This window comes from Eumetopias jubatus, unplaced genomic scaffold (assembly GCF_037043125.1).
Source record: "Eumetopias jubatus isolate StellerSeaLion01/CBP00866 unplaced genomic scaffold, mEumJub1_p1.0 scaffold_13, whole genome shotgun sequence".
In the NCBI taxonomy this organism is placed as follows: domain Eukaryota; kingdom Metazoa; phylum Chordata; class Mammalia; order Carnivora; family Otariidae; genus Eumetopias; species Eumetopias jubatus.
In genome coordinates this window covers 25,150,560-25,173,715 of record NW_028274819.1, presented here as the reverse complement: position 1 = coordinate 25,173,715, position 23,156 = coordinate 25,150,560, and the positions used below count along the sequence as shown (strand labels likewise).

The window sequence follows — 23,156 nt, the reverse complement described above, 5'->3', positions numbered from 1 at the left end:
AGGTTGGGGAGCCTGCATTGTGTTTCAGTCTCCCAAAGTATTAGCAAAGCCTCCCCAAACAAATAACTCCCAGAATCATGAAGGAGAAAGTGACAGGTGTCTTTTTTCTAAACTCTCCTCTTAATTCTGTAGACTTCTGACTTTCTTGGACCCTTGGCATGGCATGCAGTGTTGTCCAGGGTGTGGCCTGAACAATAATACCTTAGATTATCATTTTGATGGCAAATAAGCATAGTTCAACCCTGGCACGTAGGCCACTTTGTTTAATGTAGCCTGTGTCAAAGACCCTTCGTTGGGCATTCCTTGGGCATCCTTTTCTATAGCTCAGGATATAGGAGTTGGGTTATAACAAGCATATGATTAAAAACAGCATCTCCTGGGTTGAGCTGTTACCTCAGGCCACTCAATATGCTAAGCCCTTGATATACATGCATTATTCTCTCTCATCTGGCTAGCCACTGAGATCTGAGACTTAAGGAACTTGCCTAGGGTCACTTGCCTAATGGCGGAGCGATACTTGAACCCTGCTCTTTCTGACCCTAAGACCTGTGTGGTTTGCCACTCATTCACTCTCATGTTTGTCCATGCTGGAAAAAAGAAAGAAATCCTTGAAGTCCTCAGTTGAGGCCACATGTGGAATTTATTCAACTTGCTTGTGTTTCTGAGGTTCCCCTCCTGCTGTAGATGGACATCCCAGGGGTATCTCAGCCAGTAAAGCAAGGCCCCAACAAGAAGCTGTGAAGAATAAAATCACAGCGGTGGTACTTCCAGGGGCAGCAGCAAATATCTACTGAGCTCTCATACTATTTGCCAGCCACTGTGCTACGTACTTTATAACGACCAAGTCTGATCTTCTCAAACACCCCAGGAGATGGCTGCTGTTATGCCCATTCTACAGATGAGGAAAACTGAGGCTCGGGAGTTTGTGTGACTTGCTAAGATCAGATCAGCAAAACTAGTCATTGGTAGAGCCAGGATTCAAACAAAGGTCTGGCAGCCTCCAGAGGCTAGAGCCTGTCCTGGACATCAGAGCATCATCTTCCCAACCCCTTTTTAATGTCCAGGGGCAACCGCTTACCAGGTAGGAACACATGGCCCTACAAAGGCCATCTTCAGTCTTGCCTACTGGTGGCAAGAGCCAAAGTCTTAAGGGTCGGCCATCTCGGGAGATTTCCCTGTTTGCAAATGAGGTGCTAGTTGGGTGCTTGTCAAGGACTTTCTAGAATCTCCAGAGCAAAGAATAAGAGAAATATAGAGTGTGTCTCACTGCAGTTAGAGGGTCTTGTTTTTATTTTACACACAGCATGTTTTCTGAGGTTCCCATTTCCAAATACACTACTGCAGAAAGACCTCTCAGCCTTTTCCCCTCTCCGTTAGGTCCAGCTCTCTTAGTCAGTAACTACTTTTGATTTTTGAAGCACTCAGTCTCTTGGAGGTCAGTGGTGACTATCTGGAATGGTGTGTGATTTCTGCAAGCAGTTACAGCTCACCAGAAGGGCCGGGTTGGGCCCCAGTGAATGCTGATTCCATGGCCCTCTTCCAATTCTCATTAAGCTTGATGGCTTTGGTAAAAAAAAAAAAAAAATCCCATCACCCACGCTCGTACCAGATTGCCATCAGTCGAACTGGGAAGAACCTTTCACCAAGTGAAGCAATTTCCTCATTCTGTAATTAAAGCAGTTTGGGGCTGAATATATTTATGGGCAGACTAGCTGAAGTGAGACAGAAGCGTGTTACAGTGTGTGTGTCAGAGGGAGACCAGGAGGCTCTGGGCATGACATCCTGGATATCTCCCCATCATAAACATGGCGTTACAGGAGGATCAGTTCTGAGCCAAGTCTTTATGCCATGTCAGGGGCAGCATCAGGAGGTGAGGAACTGAGGCACAGAGAAAGTAAGCAGTTTGCCCAAAGTTGGAGAGCGAGCCAGCCAGTGGCCACCTGTCCTCCGCCTCCCGATCTCTTGCCTCTCCCAGGGTATGCAGTGGGGCTGTGCTCATGGGGCTTGCTCTCTCCTCCGGGCCTTTTGGGGTTTTCTTGTTGTCATCAGAGTCTCTTTGTTAATGATTTCAGTTTTCCTCTGGTTCTTACGTTTACAAAGTTTTCCCAAAGTAGCGTTCCACCCTTAGACATTCCCGCCTCCTACCAGCATCCTGTTCGGGTCATTAGGTCACACTTACTTTGCAAAAGTCTGCTGAGAGCTACTGGCCCAAGGCTCAGACCACCTGCCCCTGGGCACCTCCAGCCCCCACTTCCCCCAGGCTCCCAGCTCCTTGTCCTCTTCATTAATAGGAGGCCAGAATTCTCTGGAACTAAGATTTATATGTTCCAAGCTCTGCCCAGGGCTCAAGATCAATGTTCAGTTGTCCCATTCGATTTGCATTTGTCTTATTCTTAATTCGAACGAAACCTGTGAGTTCAGAAGAAGGTAAGGTGACAAAACCATGGTCCCTTCTTGGTCTCCACAAGCTGGGACGTCCCTGAGAGTCCCACCATCAGCAGGACCCCCCTCCCCCCACAGTTGACTCCCATCAGTGTGAAAGGCTGAAGGAAGCCCACAGCTCGTCTCTGCAGAACATTAAGGCCCAGGGCCTTCTCCTTCAGCACGTCTGTTTCTCCTCTCTGCTTCTTAAAAAGTGACTTTCAAGGGTCAAGACAGTCACGGGCTTCTCAGGGCTGGCCCTGTATTTTTTTTTTTTTTCATCTTTTATCCACAAAGAGAACCAATGATGGGAGAAATGCCACATCTTTAGCCTAAGACTTGGGGGTAAAGGAGCTTCTAGACCGAAGGAAGCAAGAAAATCAACATCTCCTCTTATTCCCTTGGAAGTCTTGTATGGAGTGAGAAAGGGTTAAGAGCTTATTTATCTGCCATCAGACAAGATGCTTCGGAACAGCTCCAGCCCTGGTCTGTACTGTGGAGACCTCAAGCGGAGTCTGTAATCATGACTGATGATGAGTTTTCCTCCTCCGGAGCCAAGAAAAAAAATACAATGAGCTGAGTCTTCCTTTATCTCCCTCATTTGTGTGTTCAATTGGACATAGATACTATTGCAAAAAGCTTTGCTGGGATGATAGAGTGGCCAGAAAACTCTCAGAAATGATGAGTAGAATGTTAATTGACAGGAATTTGGTTGGCTTCTGCCCTGAGGCTCCAGAAGAGGTTTGAGGTTGGTATTGACACCAGCATCTCCTTGTTGCTCTGGGCGAAGGCATCACCGGAAGGGACGCTTGATACATCGAAACAACAGAATTAAGCCTGAGGTCCCCAACTCTTGGCCAGGAATTATCTCTTGTTTCCTCTAAACTTGGAAGTTCTAAAATTGGGGAGGAAAACCATGGGGAGCCCAGAGAACTAAATCCTTGTGAGAAAAGAGAACATGCATTTATGAAATACCGAGTGGTGATAATAATGCTTATAATGGCTGATACTGTGTGTGGTAAGCATTGTGACTGTAAGTGGATTCTAAACCCATAATTTAAGGCTTATTACTACTTACCAGTTCTACAGATATTATGAATTACCCGATATAGGTGTGTAAGCCTGAACTTAGTGCTTGGAAGCAAGAGGAACACGTTATAAATGTGTCTAAAATGGGAATCCAACACTCAGGAAATTTAGGGTTTTCTTTGTAAGAAATTAGCTGTGTCAGTAACTCTCTAGCAAGGGAGAGAATAAGAAGTGCCCTGTGGGGGATCAGGTGAGGGGCAGTGGGAGGTTGTAGGAGAGAAAAGTTATTTCTGGTTGGAGGGCTGGGGGTGGGGGAGAAGTCACGGAGAAAGTAGCTCAGTGGCCGTCTGTGTCTTGAAGGCCGCTGAGGATGTGGCTAGGAGGACATGTTGGGAATGACACAGTAAGCCAAGAGAGCGACAGTCTAAGAAGGAAGGGCATCTAGAATGATTTAGCTGTAGCCCTGTGACTAGTGAGACTGCTCTCCACTTTCAGCAGTTTCTAAGACATGATTTGACTTAACCCTTTGTACACGAGTACCTCTTGCTGTGTTTCCTTAGCGCTCTCAGTGATGCTGTTGGTCAGGACTGTGGTCTCATGTGAAAGCTCAGCCGGGACTGTGGTCTCATCTGAAAGCTCAGCGCAGGGGGAGCTGAGGCCAAGCTCACTCGTGTAGCTGTTGGCAGGGTTCCGGTCCTGGTGGGCTGCTGGGGTGAGGGCCCCCACTCCTCACCAGCCGGCTGGCAGGTGGAGGCCTCCCTCAGGTCCTTGCCAGACTTCTCTAACACAGCTCCCACCGTGGCCCTCAGAGCAGGTGAGGGAGAGAGAGAGAACAAGCACCTAAGACAAAACAGAAGCCACAGGCTTTCTATCACCTGATATTGGAAGTGACAGCTTGTAATTTCTCCCATATTCTGTTCATTAGAAGTGAGAAAATAAGTCCAGCCCGACTCGCAGGAACGAGATCACACAGGAGCTTGAATCCCAGGAGCAGAGAATCAGAGGGGCCATCTTCGGGGCTGCCCACCACCCTGGGTGGGCAGGCAAGGAATGACAGGACCTGAGGTCAGAGAGGGCCTCGGGGACCTCTGTAAAGACTTCAGGCTTTACTTTAACAATTGCTGAACTGTGAAATGACCCATCCCCAAGGACGTTTTTGTTGTAAAAGATGATAATAGGAAGAGATTGGATGTAGACCCTAGGTGCCCGTCATGGGTCCTGGTTAAATAAGCGGTGGCACACCTCCACAAGGAACACACCATGTAGCTACTTGCAAAAAGAGTTAGAGTCGGGGCGCCTGGGCGGCTCAGTCGGTTAAGCAACTGCCTTCAGCTCAGGTCAGGATCCCAGGGTCCTGGGATCGAGCCCCGCATCGGGCTCCCTGCTCGGCAGGGAGTCTGCTTCTCCCTCTCCTCTGCCCCTGCTCATGCTGGCTCTCATGTGCTCTCTTGCTCTCTCTCAAATAAATAAAATCTTTAAAAAACAAACAGTTGATTCCTGATTTGAGTCTGAAGTATTTTCTGCCAGAAGGTAAACAAGTAGTCCCCGAAACAGAATCACAGGGGTGTGTTGAAAGGTTACAGGAGCTGAGCCAGCCTGGAAAAGCGCCCTGTGGCCAAAAGTTGGAACAACCTACATAACAAGTTAAATAATAATAGTATTGGATTATAGCTTGGAGAGTAAAATAAATATTCATGAGTCTATCTGCTGTAAGTAGGTAACTGAATAAATAAATGGGAGGAAGGGGCAGCTCTTCCTTCCTGCTAAATTCCAGGTAATGAATGTAGAAGGCATGAGGGAAATTGAGAAGCCCCATTAGAACAGCCCCATTAGAATATCTTGCAGGCAAGATCCCTGATGAATACCAACATCAGTGGGGAAAAGTCTGAAGTCTAAGCAGAAAACAGGATAGTTCCATAGCTTCAAAGGATCTCCTCCAAGGTTGTATTAACTCCAGAAGGAAAAGCTGTAACTTGACAGTGAAGAGTCTGGGCAGATGCCTCCTTCAGTGAACCAGACGACCATGGTTATCAGCAGTGGATACACAGAGGCCGTCCCCCGGGAGGACACGCCGAGAAGGCACAGCACCTCTGCGACGGTCTTCCAAAGAACACATCTTCTCTTTGATCATGAAACTACGTCAGGGAAGCCCATGCGGAGGGACAGCCTACAGAATAACTGCTCAGTCTCCTCCAAAGGGTCAAGGTCAGGAAAGACCTAAGAAGCTGTCACAGCTTAGAAGCAGCAGATGCTCTGGATTGGGTGGTAGGACAGAAAGACGACATCAGTGGAGAAGCGGAAAAATCTGAAGAAATCCTGGAATTTAATGAATATAATCGATCTAAAGCCACCTCTTAGTCGCGACTGTCGTTCTGTGGTTAGGTAAGGCGTTAATGTTGGGGAAAGCTGGATGTGGGGTATATGGGAACTCTCTGTTCTATTTTTGTAACTCTCCCGTAAATCCAGACCTACCTCAAAGTATTGCTAGTATATGCCTGGACTAGTTCTAGAAGCCCACACAAAAAGAAAATGGTACCAGTGGCTGCCTCTGGGTAGGGGACTCTGGTGGCTGGGGGACAGATAGGGGAAACAGCTTTATTCTTCTGTGCAGATCCTTACTTACCTTTTGAGTTTTGAACCAGGCATCGATTGCCTATTCAAAAAATAAATTTTAAAAAAATCTAAGCAGCTGTGGGAGCTCTGAGGTTCCCTGGACTCCCTGTCCATTCTCCAGTCACTCCAGCCCCATGGCAGCGACCCAGAATCTCCTGACACCCTGGCTGCCCCCCAGTGGATGCTCAGTAAATGGTTAATGAATACACACGTTTCTCTGCTTTTGGCCTGTCATAGGACTGATCATATCACCTCCTCTTATTTCTCTCCTTAAGGAGGCCAGCTCGGGTCGTCTTGTCAGTGACAGGAGGCTTTGATTTCTTCACTTGCTGGTTTTAACACAGCCCCATTAGTGTTTAAAAAATGCTTGCCTGAACTCTCTGGCCTCTTTTCGGTGTCTGGAAACCTTTTGACAGGGATGCATGGATTTGAAAACGGCCGTGGGGATACCTAGGGTCTACATCCAATACGGCCGAGGGGATACGTGGTGATTGTCTCCTCTTTAAAGAATCAAACAGGTAACTGAATCCTCCTCTGCCTCTAACCCTGTAGTTACCCATCTCTTCTGGAACAGGCAGGTTCATTGACCTGGTGCCCAGGAGGCCCTCTGGTGTTAGAAAGGATCCTCCAGCACCTTGTCTTGGAGAACATTGAAACCTCCATCAGTCTTCCTTTCAGGAAGCGGAAACACGAGACCTCCCAGCACCTCTCGGAAGACAGGACTGGGCAGCCTGTCGGGGAGATGGCGACCGCAGAGAGCAAGCAGATCCTTAACCATTTGGGTAGTTCGTATCCTGGATTGACGCCAAGTCTGTCACGTCCTCTGGGAAATCTCAGTCACTGGCTTCTACAAGCAACAAAAAGCCAGAGCCAGGGGAGGCATGGTGGGAAGGGGTGTGCTTGATTTCTTCCTTGACGTCCCCATTTCTCCGTCTCCTTTCTGTGCGGTTCTATCAGCTTATGACGACTGCCGCGTTTTGCATATTAGAGTGACTTCGCAAAGAGACTGTGCCCTGGATGAAAGCAGCGGGTGTACCTCTCAGCTCATTGCTCATTACATGTCGGTCTGCTCCAGGGATCAAAATTAGACCCGTGTGGGCCCGACCGTCAGTAGTTGGGGCTTTGTGTGCCCTAGAGCCTGTCGTCAGAACTATGCAGCTCGACCATGGTAGCATAAACGCAGACGGAGACTAGATGTAAAAAACAGCCATGGCTGTATTCCAGGAAAACTTTATTTCTAGAAACAGGCAGCAGGCCAGGCCATGCTAGAGCATGGGGTGCTAGAAGGCAAATGGCTCAAGTCGGGTTGTCGAAACGTCAAGGGCCACATCAGAGAGGCCTTTGGAGGCTGCTGTTAGGAAGTTGGATTTCGAGGACAAAGCAGCCATCTTATTGACTTCCTAAAAAAAGCTCTCTGCATGCCTTGTGGAAAATGGAGAGGAGCAAGATTGGACAGTGCGAACCAGCTAGGAAGTTCATATGGGAATCTAAGCAACAAATCATGGTAACATGTCCCAGAATCTGGGAGCAGAGTTGGCAGGACCTGCCCCTGGACACGAGTTGGTCATGAATGGAAAAGGAAAGGCAGGACCCAGCTGGGACATCTGGCTCTGGGGGGGCGGGGGGGCGGGGATGCCGGGATGCCCCTGGGGGATCGTAACAGATATTTGATGCTATTTGTGTTCTCAGCTCCCACTAATGAGATCTTATTTGCCACGAGGATGGCATGCCTGAGGTAGATTCTCCCTCTCCCTGATTTTTAAGGTGAGCTTCTCCCTGCAATGCTGTTTGGGTATGATTACGCGGGACTCACGAACTCATCAAAGCATCACCCCCCGCCCCCTGCATCCTGCTTGAGTTAGCAGGATTCTGCTCTGGCCACTGACGCTGCAGGCTCCACAGACCTGAGCCTTATTACTGGACCAGAAACCAACTGAGCATCAAGTTCAAAGAATGTCTGCTGAGCATTTAATTTTGCAACTTGCACCAAAGCTCTAGGTTAAGAGATACAATAAACAGTAGAAAGAGTAATTCTGCACGGTCCTCCTGACTCAGCAGATTGCAGGAGGCGGGGGCTTCCATTGGAAGCAAGCACACACGTGCACACGTGTGCAGGGGCAGCCTCTGTTGTCAACTGGGGGAGCCCGGGTTGCCCGAAGCCACTCTGCACACAGCAGAGAGAGAGTGCCCCGGGGGTCTCCCGTTTGATGGTTGGAAAGATGAGAACATGGATCCCAATCCTTGAGCTCATCACCAAGCCCCACCCCTCCCGCGCGGCTCCCACTGGCCTTTGCTTCCTCTGGTCTGCAGTAGAAGAGGCACCAAAGGTCTAGATTACCATCCGCCCCTCCCGCTGCCTTCCACTGCGCTCGTCCATTGACATTTTTAAAAGCCATGACACAATTGAACAGAGTTCTAAAAAGGCCATCTGGGCCTTTGCTCCAATTACCCTCGGCACTGAGTTTTGGTAGCGATCTGAGTTCCTAATAAAAAATGCCCTTTTCCACCTTAAGCAGCCAATTAAGTTCCTGATCCTCCAGCGAGTTCATTAAGTGCCCTGTGCCTGTTCCTTAGCAGAGGCCCTTCACCAGCTCGCTCCCCAGGTTATCCCTGGCACCCTCCCTCATCAGAGGCCGAGATCAAGCTCTGAGGGTGTGCAGCAGTCCTTAGCAGGCCTCAGAGAGCTCTGGGATCACAGGTGGTTTCCACCAAGCCAGGACGCCCTCCTTGGCAGGAGCAGTCTATAAATTAGGGGCCACTGGCAACACTGTCTCAGTAGAGCCTGCTGAAAATGCAGGGCCTTTCAAGGATGCTTCCCTGCCCCCTTTGCCCAAGAGTAGGCGTAAGTGAGGGGCGGGGAGGGCCCAAACCCCTTTGATCTCTTAGGATAAGAACAACTGAGAATTCCCAGGAAGATGTCTGCTTCCATCTGTCTTCAGTTCTACAACTTTCTTGTGTCTTTTTCCCCTCCCCTCTCTCTCCCATTTTGCATCTGATCTCCTGGCGCTTGTCTCCTGGCCCTGGATGGTCCTAGAGTCCTAGCTCCCTCCTGGCAGATGGGTCCCCTGATTTCCTTTGGGCTCAGGCTGGCCCGGCTCCTGCCGGGTCCATCTGTTGCAGGGCAGGCTGGCAGCGTGGATCCCCCCCCACCCTGCAGTTAATTTTAGAAACTTGAGTTGCCCTGGTAATGGTTCAGTGGGGTTTTCATGGTTCTCTTTGGATTCAACCATTTGCTCGTCTGCCCTTTAAAGTAAACTTTTTCAGTCCATAATTAAATTGGGACACCAGATGTGCTTGGACTAGGGACCCATAAAGGTGCTGCAGCCCCCACGGGATTTTTTTTTTTTTTTTAAACAAGAAAGTCAGGGTGGGTAGGGGATGCTTTTGGTTTACAGTAGCCAAGACAGCTCCTGGAAGCTTCCGTGCTGGAGAGAATGGGCCATAGCCAGTAGAGGTCATCGGGGAGCTGGAGAGAAGTGGGTCCCAGGGCCTGTCTGTGCAGTGAGCTCCTCCTGGTTAGGTCTCTGCTGTTTTGGGTCTAGAATCCCCAGCACTGAGCACACGGCCTGCCGCACAGTCTGGGCCACGTAAGTGGATAAACGAATGTGCTCCTGGCCAGACTCTCCTCCTCAGCTCCTCCCTTCCATCCTTGGAGAGAGCGTGGAAGTCTAACTGCTAGCCCACCAGGGAGTGTCAGTTCCCTTCATTCCTTGGAAGGCCACAGCCTCTGTGTCCCTAAAATCCTGCCGGCCTTCCTGCCTCCCTGGGCGGTGGTCTTCTTCGCTAGCCTGCACTCACGAGGCCCTTTCTAACCACGTGAGGGGACCAGCCTGCACAGATGCTAGGAAGTCACAAAAGCGAGCTCACTGTCAGCTCACTTGGCTCCGATTTCACACAATAGCCTCTAACGTTCATACCAACTCTGCGCTGGGTATGGGTTTTTAATCCGTTTTACAGAGGACACTTAAAAAGGTGCAGTCAACTGCCTGAAGTCACTCAGGTGGTCTGTGGCAAAACCAGAACTCTGAGCCAGTCGGTCAAAACCCCAGACATGGACTTAACCACCTTTTTAGTTGGATCCTGCTCTCCCCATTCATGCGCCACCTTCCCTCCCTATGTGAACACACGGGTGCATGGTATTATTAGCCACTGTCAGGCAGGGTTGGGAGTGGCGGCAGAGTCTGGTCAAGTCTGCAGGTCTCCACAGGCTTGGCCTGGCCTGGTTGGCTCTGGGCACCATCTTGGCTACTTTGGGAGAGGAGCCCACGTGTGTGGGCTCCACACCCCCAGCCCTGTGAGGTGGTAGGTCTCTAGATGACTCTGGGAAGGGGTCACGATGCCCCCATCTAATTTTTGAGAAGGAAGGTTCTGGGAGGATGGGACTGTGTTTTTGTACACCGAACACTTGCACAGTTCTCTACAATCCAGAGCTTTCTACAATCCTGGGCTGGCAGAGCTTCTACCTTGTGAATTTCTGGGTGTTGGTCAGACAGACCAGGGCTCTAGTCTCAGCGCTGTCACTTCCCAGCTATGTGACCCGGGACTCATGACCTGACTTCTCTGGGACTTACTTTTCTTACCTGTGAGGCTGAGCTCCTAGCCATGAAGCACTTGGCACATAAGGGGCTCAGTCTCACATGGAAGACGCAGTGCTTCTGGCAGGAGGACAGCATGCTGAGACCAGACTTTGAGAGCCACCAGCATTAGAGATGCTCTGCCCACTTCCCCCAGCACAGTTGTACAGACCACCCTCTGGGGCACAGGGGATACAGGGATGACTGAGCAGAATACAGCTCCGCCCACCCAGGGTTAGATTCCAGTTGGAAAGAGATGACTGCATATAAATACAGTGGACATGACAGGTGGTGTCAAGTGTCGTGAAGCAAGAGAAGGTCAGGGAAGGGGATGGATGGAGAGGCATGGCAGTGGCTCGGGAAGGCCTCCTGCTAACACTGACCTAGGAGCAGGGAGCTGGGTGGGATAGAGTCTGAGCAGATGCCCTGGGAGCAGCATCCGGGGCAGAGAACACAGCAAGGGCAAAGGCCCTGGGGAAGGCATGTGCTTGGCATGTTCTGAAACCACAGAAAGGAGGCCAGTGAGTGTGCAGCACAAGAAGCCAGGGAGGGGCAGAAGAGGAGACCATGGTGAAGATTTGGACTTTATATTGAGTATATGGCGAGCTGCTGGAAAGTGCTGAGTAGGGGAGTGACACAAACAAAGGCATTTAGGTTCCAGAAGGTGCGCTGTGCAGCTAAAGAAACAAAGGCTAGAGGGTGTGTGGGGGCGGGGCGGAGACCACCGCGGCCGGGACAAGGGTGGCTGTGCTGGAGGGTGTGTGCGGGTGCTCATTGGGATCAGCTGTGTCTTGGGCTCTTCTTTGAGGAGTCCTCATCCTGAGGGCACTGGGAGCGCTGGGACGGGGGCACCAGACCCCAGGGTATGCAAAACAGCCCTTCCCTCTGGGGTGTGGGGGCCCCGAGTCGTATTGCTGAGACTTGCTGAAATCTCCAGAAGGGGGCAATTCACTCATGTCAGTAAAGCTCCTTCTTGGGAGCCCCTCTCGTAATGTTTCTCTCTTAAGCCACTTGCCCTAAATTATTCAGAAAGTTGTTGCATTCAGAGGCTCCAAGGGCGCCCACTCAGCAGTTCCCTGGGTAATCAGGTTTCCCGGGCAGGCGTCGCACCCGTGAGCTGATCTGCAGGAGCCCTGCGAACTCGCAGACCCAAGGCAGCCTTGGGCTTCACGCACGTTTGAGTAGGATCAGCCCCTGCCGACTCCGTCTTGTCAGGTGTCAGGGGGCCAGGGTGTCATGCAGTCCTCCGGGCACAACCTCACGTCTCTCACTCAGCAGCTGCTGCAGGGTTGAGGCTCCTGGTGCTGGGCCGGCTTCCGTCAGGGACCGTGCTGCTGAACCCTATCCCGGGTACCGCCTCCCGGGGGGGGGGGGGACTGCTCTGCACCGAGAGGGGAGGGGGCCGAGGCATTTGCTTCCCAGCGTCCGCCTCCTGAGTGGCTAGCGGCAGCCAGAGAACTTGCTCCTGACAATAGGGCCAGGGATGCCCCTATCTGATTTGTAAAACGACAGCTTCCAGAATGATGGGAATGTGCTTTTATGGAATATGATGGGGGGTCCTGTCCATCTCAGATAGCACCGAGGTTGGTGAAATAACCACATCCTCTCATGAAGCATCACAGTGAACTTTTGCCTGGTAAAGCCCTGAGAAGTCCTGTACTGTAGCTATCAGTCATACCTAGGGTTCGTTGGGGCGCCTGGTGGCTCAGTCGGTTTTTCTGCTGGGAAGCTATAGCAGTAGTTGTGAATAGTAACCGAGGCTTTGGAGCATGTGGGCACATTACTTCACCTCCCTTAGTTCCCATTTCCTCTTCTATGAAGTGGTCTGCTTCATAAGATGGCATACTTGTTGCCTAGGTATGCCGTAACAAACTAGCACAAACTGGATGGCTTAAAACAACAGAAACGTATTCTCTCGCTGCTCTGGAGGCCAGAAGCCCCAGATCAAAGCACTGGCAGGGTTGGCTCCTTGTGGAGGCTCTGAGGGGATCCGTCCTTGCCTCTCCTTGGCTTGGGCTGCACAGCGTAACTCCCTGTCTCCGCCTCACACAGCCTTCTCCCTCGTGTGTTTGGTGTCTTGTTTCCTCTTACAAGGACACTCGTCACTGGATGGAGGGTTCACCCTCATCTGGGATGATCTCGTTTGGAGAGCTTTACCTTATTTTTATCTGCAGAGACCCTTCCTCTAAACAGATCACAGTCTGTGATTCCAAGTGGACCTATCTTTGGGGTGGGGGGACATCTTTCAGCTTATGACCGAAGGTGGAAGGAATCTAAGGGTGAATATACATACAACACAGAAGATACTGCTGGTAGGGCAAGAACTGCTGTGATCATTATTATGGTAATATCATTATTATTACTCTGTTTTCGAGTCCAAAGCCAATATGGGTGGTGGTGGTGGTTAGTATTATTCGTGTTATTATTTAATTCAAATCAGGAGTGGGGTATAGGTCCCAAGGCAAATAGTGTTTCTCTCTCCAGCCCTAGACTTCTTTCCCCATACCTCCTGCGGGTTGGTGCTGGGAAGCCAAGGCAGAGTCTGAATGCCTGGCCAACAAGGGCCGTGTGAGCCATTGAGGGTCCTTCATTCAAAGAATTTTACAAGAATCGCACAGTGACACGGACTGATGGGTGTGTTGCCTGAAGGATTGGAAGACAAGAGGCTGAAGATGGAAAGACCCCCAAGGCAGTTTCTCTTCCTAGCCTGGGCATGGATGGGGCCATGCAGTTGGAGCCCAGAAGGAGAGACTGGAGAAACACCACACAGTAGAAATTGACCACACATAGTGGCTCCACGTGGACAGAGAAGAGAGCTCAAGATAGCCCGAGTGTTCAGACCTGGGAGAGCAGAGGGCCAAGGACATGACCAGCATCTGGGAGTTTGTCCTAAGAAATGACACCAGTGACCACAGGTCACTGACTTATTCAACACGTGTTGAGCACCAGTTACAGAATGGTGGAAAAAGCAAGCCTGGCTCCACTCTTATGGCTCTCGTGGTCCACATGGTCTACCTGAATGGTGTTGTACATTGTTGGTCATAACAACAACAACAAAAACAGGAAGCAACCTAAATGTACATCAGCAGAGTGTTGGTTGTAAGTTGTGATGCATCTATATAGTGGGATCCCACACAGCTACTCTTTAACAAAGGTGTGGGTGGATGAGGAAATATGTCCATACACAGAAATATCTGTATAGCAGGAACAAAAGTACTTGTGTGTGTGGATGTGCATGGAGAATAGTTTTGAAGGGTACACCCTGTAGATCAAGAAACTACAGCCCGTGAGCCAAGCTGCTGCCTATTTATGTAAGGGACACAGCTATCCTCATTCACTGATGTATTTCGTCAACAACTGACTTTGTACGACAACAGTGAAGTTGAATAGTTGTGAGGGAAGCTGTGTGCCCCACAAAGCATGAAATATTGACCATCTAGCCCTTGGCAGAAAAAGGTTGCAAACCCTGGTCTATACCAAACTCTTAACTGTTTTGTTCTAGTAGGTTCAGGGGAGGGAGGGCGATGAACATTTCTATTTTGCTTTTAATTTTAATGGATTTTTTTTATTTCCCCCCAACTCTTCATGGATTTTTTTAATCAGAAAAAAAGTTCAGTTTGGGAGATAAAGAAGCATACAGGACTCACAATAACTGATTTTGACACTTACTATAAAGCTCTAGTTACCAACACGCTTATTGGCACGAAGATTGGTATATGGTTCAATCAAACAGAATAGAGCATGGCTAGCCATGTTAAGTGGTGGTGAGGATGCAGAGCACTTGGGGGGATGCAGAATGGTGTGGCCGCCGTGAAGAAACAGGGTGAGAGTTTCTTACCAAGTTCAACGTACACTTCCCGTGTGGCCCAGCAGCCTTACCCCTAAGGCATAAACCCAAGAAATCAGAAAATATATGTTCATGCAACGATCTGTATTCCAGAAACTGGAAACAACCCAGTTCCCTCCCTGGACACAAATATTGATCCCTGTGTACTGCGGGGTGCGACTGCACGTTCTGAAGGAGGGCAGTACTGATGCTCAGAAACGTGGAGGAATCTCAGGAGCACCACGCCGAGCAGAGGAAACCAGACACAACAGGCTCCATACTGTATGATTCCAGTGACAAGCCTTGCTGGAAAAAGTAAATCCATTTGGGCAGAAAACAGATGAGTGTTTTCCAGGGGCGGTGAATGGACTGCAGAAGAGCAAGAGAGAACTTCTCGGGAGGGATGCAAAGGTTCCGTATCTTGTTGTGGTCGTGGTTATGCAACTGTTCTGTTCTGTGAAACTCTTCTCACTGCACATTTTAAAAAGGGACGTTGGATTGTGTGCAAATTATAGCTTCCTCAAGCAACCTGACTTTTTAAGATATGTAATCTGGAGAAAAAGACACTTTAAAAATAAAAAAAAAAAAAAGGCACACAGGAGTTGATCTTTCAGAGGAGTGATGAGGAGTCAGTTTGAATGGGACAGCGAACATTCCAGAACAGGACTCCAGAGGTCAGGTGGGAGGCGATGGTGCCATACTCGGGGAGTGGGGAGTCAGTGGGGGTTGTCAAGTGAGTGAGTGACTGTGAGGCATGGACCCCAAGGGGTCCTCACATTACAGGGAGAGAAGGAAGGAAAACAAACAGACACGTCAGCTTAGGCAGTACCAAAGGTGGTGGACAATAGGCATGGTTTTAGAAGGGACAATGTAGTACAAAGAGTAGAAAGTAGAAAGGAGTAAATAAATCTCCCTTCACCTCTCTCCTCCACCCTGGGACCTCCCAGCATTACCAGTTCCCTGCGGCCACCTAGAAATATTCCATGCGTTCTCTGTTGAGCTTTGCTTCTTTTCATGGGTCAAGATCTCTTTCAGATTGTTCCCCATCAGCATATGTAGAGCTGCCCTGATCTTTTAAATAGGTGTGGAATCATATGGAGGCACCATGGTTAATTTAGCCCGACTGCCATTGGGAGACATTCAGATCATTCGTGATATGGGTGCTATTACAAATGATGCTTCAATTAATATGCATATTAAAAAGTTACTTCTCGTGTGCGTGAGTCTGTCTAGTAAACAGATTCTTGAGGGTGGAATGGCTGGACCAAAGGACACGTACATTTTTATTTTGATGTGTATGGTGAACCCCGTCACCACCCTGGGTGATACCTGTTCACCCTCCCACCAGCCGCATTCGTGAATAATAAATAGTTAACACCTGTCATCCCAAGACCTGGCCCACAAAATGGGAAATTCCAACTTTGCCTTTGCCAGTGTGATAGGTGAGAAATTGTACCTTTTAGGAAATTCGATTTGCTTCTGGAGGAAGGAATGTTTTAGAAGCAAAGGAACACCACGTCTCAAGCGTCACGTTCCCCCCCCCCGCCCCCCACTTTGCCTCCATCAGCCCAGACAGCACCTCTCTGTGCATTAGGAAAAGGCACGCCTCCTCAGGACACTTGACTGCCACCTGCCAGAAAACTGTTGTGATAACTGTAGAAATCTGTGAAGATCCTGAGGCGAAGAAGAGCCCCGGAGCTGGGGACAACACAGCCCGTCCTCCCACACGCAGCGGCAGCAGCTTCTGGCAGTTTCGAGAGTGCAGTGGTCTCTGGGTGGTGACCAGATTGCCTGCAATAACACAGTCTTAGCGGCAGATTTGGGACAGGAATTCAAGCTGTCTGACAGCGGAGCATGAGGGCATTCGCTTGAGGGACAGCCAGAATAAATGGAAACTTCATTATCCATGGATTATGCACTTAGAACTCAGGGCCCAGGCAACTCTGATATTAGTAATTTGGCCAGCAGGCTCATTAAGCTCTTAAGAAAAGTGAATCTAGTTAATGAATTAATACAAGATGACATTTTACACACAGAGCAAAAACGAGACCAGGCACCACTGAGTTACATAACATCATAATTTCTCGAGTAAATGTGATTGCCGCTTCTTGCCTGCCAAAGTGGGCCAATCTGGAGAGAGCCTGCTTTCGGAGACACAAATGAGACTGTTAAGATTTGCAATCATTTCGTATTCCATTCATTTTAAAGCGCTCCCTCTTGTATTCTTAAAACTTGAAGTGGTTACACGGAAGTCAGTGTTTTAAAATCTCCGGGCCTATTTGTTTTCGAGAGGAAAATCCACCGGCTTTCATTTCCTAGGAAACACAGCCCTCTAAAGAGGAACTCACTCCACCCTTACGCCCTCCTCCATCCTGCCCCCTGCAAAGGGGACTCTCCCCGCCTCTGCCTCTGAGAAGTTAGTGTGAGGGTAATGGAAAGAATGTGACCGCTCAGAATTAGCATGAGCCAGTTTGAGATGATGAAAAGTTCCATGAATGTACTCAGTGCCACTAAACCAAACCCTTAAAAATGGTGAGAATGGTAAATTTTGTTCTGTACATATTTTACCACAATAAAAAAGCAAAAAGAACTAGCATTGACTGAGGGCAAACCTTTGCCAGGCACTATGCATATATATTGTATTTTACCCTCCCAAGAATCCAAGGACTTGGCTACTGTGATTTACCCACCGCTGCCACCACCATTTTAAAGCTTTTTTTTTTTTTAAAGATTTTATATTTATTTATTTGACAGAGAGAGAGACAGCGAGAGAGGGAACACAAGCAGGGGGAGCGGGAGAGGGAGAAGCAGGCTTCCCGCGGAGCAGGGAGCCCGATGCAGGGCTCCATCCTAGGACCCTGGGACCATGACCTGAGCCAAAGGCAGACGCTTAACGACTGAGCCACCCAGGCACCCCACGCCACCACCATTTTAAACTTGGAGGCACCCAAGGCTCCTAAGAGTGCAGTCACTTGCTTGAGCAACAGCTAGAAGTGATGGCCCCAGGATTTGAGCCCTCAGCTCTGTGCTGGAGATCACAAAATAAAGAGGATGTTTTCTTTTAAACCTGAGCTCTCAAACATACACGCGTGCACACGAGCTCCCACCCACTTTTTAGTTAGCTAAACTGAGAGCAGACAGAACTCCACCAGCAACCTCCCGAGTGCCACAGCTAATTGTCTCAGGAAAAATCCCAGATTGCTTCCGTCCCTCCACTGTTGGCAGCACACTCTGCGTTTTGTCGAGGAGCTTACTATACAGTTAATCCTTGAAACAGTGGCCTCCCAGAACATCGAAGCTTTTCACTCCTGGTTGAGTGTGACTGGAAAGAAAATGAACACAAAGCCTGGAGCTTGAGGGGGGAAGATACTCATTTGTCGCAGATTCGGATCATTTTGGGAATCAAGAGATGCTTATATCAGGAAAGGAGAGGAGATAGAGTGTTTCCCATTGTGTGGTTTTTTTTCACTAGAGACCTATCGGTTAATTCACCTCTGAGTCAGTTTGCCATCTGGAAAATAGGAATATAATAATAATAATAGGAATATAATAATAATAATAATAATGATAACACCTACCTTCCCAGAGTGTGCGAATACACAGATAATTTTCCCACTGAGTTGAGGCATGTAGTGAGGGCCTGCACCATCCTGCAGACTGACTGGGGATACTGTGACGAACAGAACAGGTGCACGTCTAGTAACGAGGGCTTAGAAAAGCTTAGCACACAGCGGTCCCTGCTCCTGCTGTTATATCACGGCTACATTTTTCCTGTGGATCCTTGAAAACCTCAGTGCTGCAGAGGTGGGACGGGTACAGGCGGTGGCCACCAGATTTGCTCACTTGGGCTGTATTTCGATTTTTCGTCCAGCTGGGCCACAGCAGTGGGTGGTTGTGGTTCCTCTGCAGAGACAGGGGGTCCCTAGCTCTCGATGAGGAGGGGCTACGCTGGTTTCCTGGGCCAGCCTGCACCGGGTCTTGGTTGCCAGGCGTGTCCCGCTGACTGGAAAGCCCCTCCCTCACCTGGATGTTTGAAGCATGACTTGTTAGTACACTTGGAGAGGGGGGTGTTGGCAACCTGTGGGGGTCGGACGTGTCCCAGACTTTTGCCTGAGGGCGTCTGAGGAAATGCTTGCAGATTGCCTAGCGGGTCTGGTCGGGGGTGCCGGACACAGTGTGGGGGCAAGGCGCTGGTGTCAGACCAGTCTTTACCTCCTAACCCTGGGACCCTCGTCAGGGGGCTTGGACCCTCTGAGATGCACTTTGCTCCCCTTAAAAAGAAGGTGGCAGTTACTGCACCCGATACACGGAATTGCTGTGAGGCGAGTAGAGGGGATAAAGCATGTGTCTGTCTGTCTGGAACACGTACCTGTCGGGCGGGGTCCGCTGTTGTTGGAAGCGCACAACTCTCCCCACTTTACAGATGGGGAGATTACAGAGATTATAGCACGGAGAGGCTACCACATTGCAAGGGGCACCTAGTATGTTCGAGACTGCACAGTGGCAGCAATCTGAACCTAGTCTGGTTCCGGAGTCCCTGATGTTCTCCTGTGCTCCACTGGCTCTCTTTCTTGAAAGCCTGGCCTCGGGCCGGGTGTAAAGTAAGCACGCGGCAGACACAAGGAACCCCAGACGCGTACCGACCAGTGTTCTTCACTTCTCTACACATTTCTGGTCAATTTCCAGCCTTAGGCAACCACTGACCCATTTTCCGTCTCTATAAATTTGCCTTTCCTGAACATTTCATGTAATAAGGGACTAATATTCCGTCGTGTGGCTCTCCCCCGTTTTGTTCAGCCATTTGCCAGTGCCGGGATGGGGGGCGGGAGGTGGTTTTGGGCTTTCTGGCTGCTGGGAATCAGGTTGCTCGCAACACTTGCATGCACTTGCTGGGACTGCGTCTGAAGCAGGCGGGCGAGCCAAGGCAGTAAGTTCTGTCCCCTTCTCTCTCCCCGCCCCCCCGCCGGGGATTCTCAGAGCCAGGCAGCGGGCAGGTGTTCGTGACGTCGGAGAACCAGCTGGTGTACTACCCCAGCATCACCTATGCCATCATCGGCAGCTCCGTCATCTTTGTGCTGGTGGTGGCGCTGCTGGCGCTCGTCTTGCATCACCAGCGCAAGAGGAACAACCTCATGACCCTGCCTGTGCACCGGCTGCAGCATCCGGTGCTGCTCTCCCGCCTGGTGGTCCTGGACCACCCCCATCACTGCAACGTCACCTACAATGTCAACAACGGCATCCAGTACGTGGCCAGCCAGGCCGAGCAGAACGCTTCCGAAGTGGGCTCCCCGCCCTCCTACTCAGAGGCCCTCCTGGACCAGAGGTGCGTTCTTGGCGGGGGGGGGGGGGAGGTCATCGATGGGAAAGCGGGGTGTGGGCACCCAGCTGCTGGCAGCCGCAGCAGGGCCTGGCGTGTCCTGGGTCCTGGGTCCTGGCAGGACAATTCACACGCAGCCTCTCTCTCTCTCTTTTTCTTTTTTTTTAAGATGTTTATTTATTTATTTGAGAGCGAGAGAGATCACGAGCAGGGGTGAGCAGCAGAGGGAGAGAGAGGAGCAGCCTCCCCGTGGAGCAGGGAGCCCGATGTGGGACTTGATCCCCAGGACCCTGGGATCATGACCTGAGCCGAAGGCAGACGCTTAACCCACTGAGCCACCCAGGCGCCCTGTATCATCTCATTTAATCCTCTCTGCAGGTCGCTGGGGGAGGGCCTCAGTTTTTACACATGAGAAAATGGACTCTGGGATTTTAAGCAACTTGTCCAAGGACATAGAGCTAGGATCCTGGCCACCTCAGAGCCCTGTTTCTGCCTGGTAATGCCACGCTGACCCGTGTCCAGGCCACTGGCTAGCCTGGTGCCTCACCTGCTACCACAGAACAGTGGCCAGGCCGTATTAGAGGGTTGGTTTGTACTGTGAATGAATGAATGAATGAATGAATGAATGAATGAATGAATGGGTTCCTTGCTTGGCTCCATTTATAAAATAAAGGAGGTAGCATAGCGCACTCTCAAGCTTTTTAAAACAATAGGACCCTCATTACAAATGGGATTGTACCAGAAAGCGCAACAGAGTCAAAAGGCAGGATTCTCTAGTGGAAGCAGCTGGTGGACCTGAATCCTGCCGGTTCAACCTCCTCCTCCCTTCTTTGGTGACCTCCACGTTATCCCAGAGAACCCATGTTGAAGTTCGATTGGCTCTAGGTCCCCTGTGCTCTCCTCCTCTGAGCCCAGGGCTCAACGTGTGTGCCGAGAGGCATTTTGCAGGTCATGCCCCCGGGCTGACTGGGCAGCTCTTGGACCCTCTCCTGCGGCAGCTCTTGTGTTATTTAATCTTTGTTTTTCCTCCCCATAAAACGTGGAGGTGACATTGGAGGGCAGTGCTTAAGGACATCTTTGCAAATAAGGGGAAGAGCCCAGGACCTCCCTCACCACTCAGCCTCTTCATTTGGACCAGCCAATGTAGAGTCAAGTTAAAGTTGCCAAATCCGAAGACGGAACACCTGGGTTTCGATCCCAGAGCAGCTGCTTACTAGTTATTTGTGATCCTATGCAAGTCATTTCATGCCCCCTTGCCTCTGTTTACTCCCTTGTACAATGGGCGTAAAGGTAACGCCCACCTCTTAGTGTTCTCATGAGCGTTAAGTAAGGTAGTGCAGGTAAAGCAGGTAGCACGGTGCTTGGCTCGCAGGATGCCTGCAGGAAGAGCTGCAAAATAAACTGTCTTTTCTGCAAAGTTACTGCACAGCAAGCCAGTGTCCCTACTGTCCCTTTCATCAATGGGAAGATCCCCGCTCACCCAAGCCCAGCCAGCCAGGAAAAGTTGGCTTTCAGTAAGAACCCCAAATTCTGTGGACCATCAGAGGTTCAGAACGCCCGAACAGCCAGCCAGCCGCTAGGCCCCAGGGCCCCTCCCTGGCTGGTGCCGGGCATCCTCCCCCCTGGGCCGAGCCGGAGGACGTGGTTTGGGCACTGCCCATTCGGCAGGCGCCAGCCACAGCACCCCGACCTTGCCCCGTTCCCTTGGTCTTGTTGCAGGGGTTACCCTAGTCCACGGATAGCCGTACTCCTCGGGGGTCCCATCGGCATCCCGGGGACAGGGGCGGAGGGGGATTTGGCTCCTAACGTGTTGTCTTCCCTCTGCTCTCCCCTGCCTCTCTTGCCCCATCCTGCTCTCTCCCTTGCAGACCCGCATGGTACGACCTTCCGCCTCCGCCCTACTCGTCGGACACCGAGTCTCTGAACGAAGCCGCCCTGCCCCCTTACCGCTCGCGCTCGGGGAGCGCCGACAGCGCGGGCTCCCAGGCGGCCAGCAGCCTGCTGAGCGCCGAAGAGAGCGGCCGCAGCCCCGGGCAGGCCGGCCCTCCTCCCGAGAGCGCCGCGAGGCCCAGGGACTCCGTGCCCAGCCAGGGCGCCGCAGAGGTCTAAATCCGCCGCTTCCACGGTCCATATGGGTCCATCTGCTCCGACTTGTTACCATCCTAACAACTTTCGCTCGTGGGAAGCTCCTCAGGGTGCCTCAAGGAGGGTGTCTCTCCATTCCCCCTCCCACCCCCCATCCCCGCCCTAGATTTCAGGGATGTCCTTTCGAGGGAGACCTGGCGTTTTGCTGGCCTCTCAGGTGACCTGATGTATTGTGCATCTTGTCTGGGAGGTCACTCAGCCTTCAGGGCCCAGGATTATGACCTCACTTGTCATACCATTCTTCTGTGACTGGTGGCATCTTGCTGAATAGGCAGCCTCAGTCTGCAGGCAGCAGGGTAAGGCAGGAGTTGGGGAGTCCTCGAGAACGCAGTGCTTCCGTGCCATGGTGGATGTTCAGAAGGGCAGGAGACCCTGGACCACATTCTCCATGGGCCGCTGCCTTGCAGCTCCATGGGAGACGAGGGTTAGATGACCCTCCCAGGAGGCCGGCATGGATGGCCACCCTGGAGGAGTCCAGGTGAGCGTCAAACCCCACCTTGCACGCTCGTGCACGCTGTCCTCAGTTTGGCGGAGTGGTGGCCAGAGGAGGCGTTGGCCAAGAGTTATGCCCTTTAGCCATCAGCAGGGCCATTTTGGTTCTTTGAACGACTCTGAAACTTTCCCGAGAATCCTCATTTTGAGGGTTTTCTCTGCAGTATCTGTCCTCAGCCTCATCCCAGAATAGGCAGGGAGCCCCTGCCCTACATTCATCTGAGTTCTCAGCTCCTAAAATGCAGGCTATCGAGAGCCTGGGCCTGCTTAGGCCTTCCCTGGCTTCTGGATTGTCATCCCTCCAGCTGTGACCTGCCCGGAGCCAAGGAAGGAGGACCCAACTTGAATTGGCCAAAAATCTGATCTGGTCCTCTGTCCCTGGAAACCACTCCCAGCCTGTCTTGCCCATTCATGCAGCTTTCCACACTAGCTTCCCAGGTTACCTTAACTTCCAGAAGTCATTGTACCTGTGTGTTTGGACTTGAGGACACTGTGGTTCCTGACACGCATGAGAACCATATTCAGTACCTCCCACCGGAGCCCCTGGCTCCCTGTGCTGCACACACTTCCATGCCCAAGGCCCAGAAACCAGCACCCTGATTCAGCATTCGTGTTAGGGTTAGAGTCAGGCTCAGGCTTCTTCTGACCTGCCATAGTTTCTCCTCTAAAAGACTTGGACAGTAGACAATTTGGAGTCGAGATTTGCCATTCGGACTTTTTTTTAATCTCTTAGAAATGC

The 23,156-nt window shown here is 50.9% G+C and overlaps 1 protein-coding gene across 1 annotated transcript in view; it reads left to right on the top strand.

The window, feature by feature from the left end:
* LDLRAD3 (low density lipoprotein receptor class A domain containing 3) overlaps positions 1-21,916 on the top strand; it is a 217,892-nt gene extending 195,976 nt beyond the window's left edge. Inside the window, exons 5-6 of the mRNA XM_088017586.1 lie at positions 19,441-19,786; positions 21,649-21,916. Of these exons, the coding sequence (XP_087873712.1) occupies positions 19,441-19,786; positions 21,649-21,889 (587 nt within the window). The 3' untranslated portion in view covers positions 21,890-21,916. The remainder of the gene's footprint in view (positions 1-19,440; positions 19,787-21,648) is intronic.
* The last annotated feature ends 1,240 nt before the right edge of the window (positions 21,917-23,156 follow it).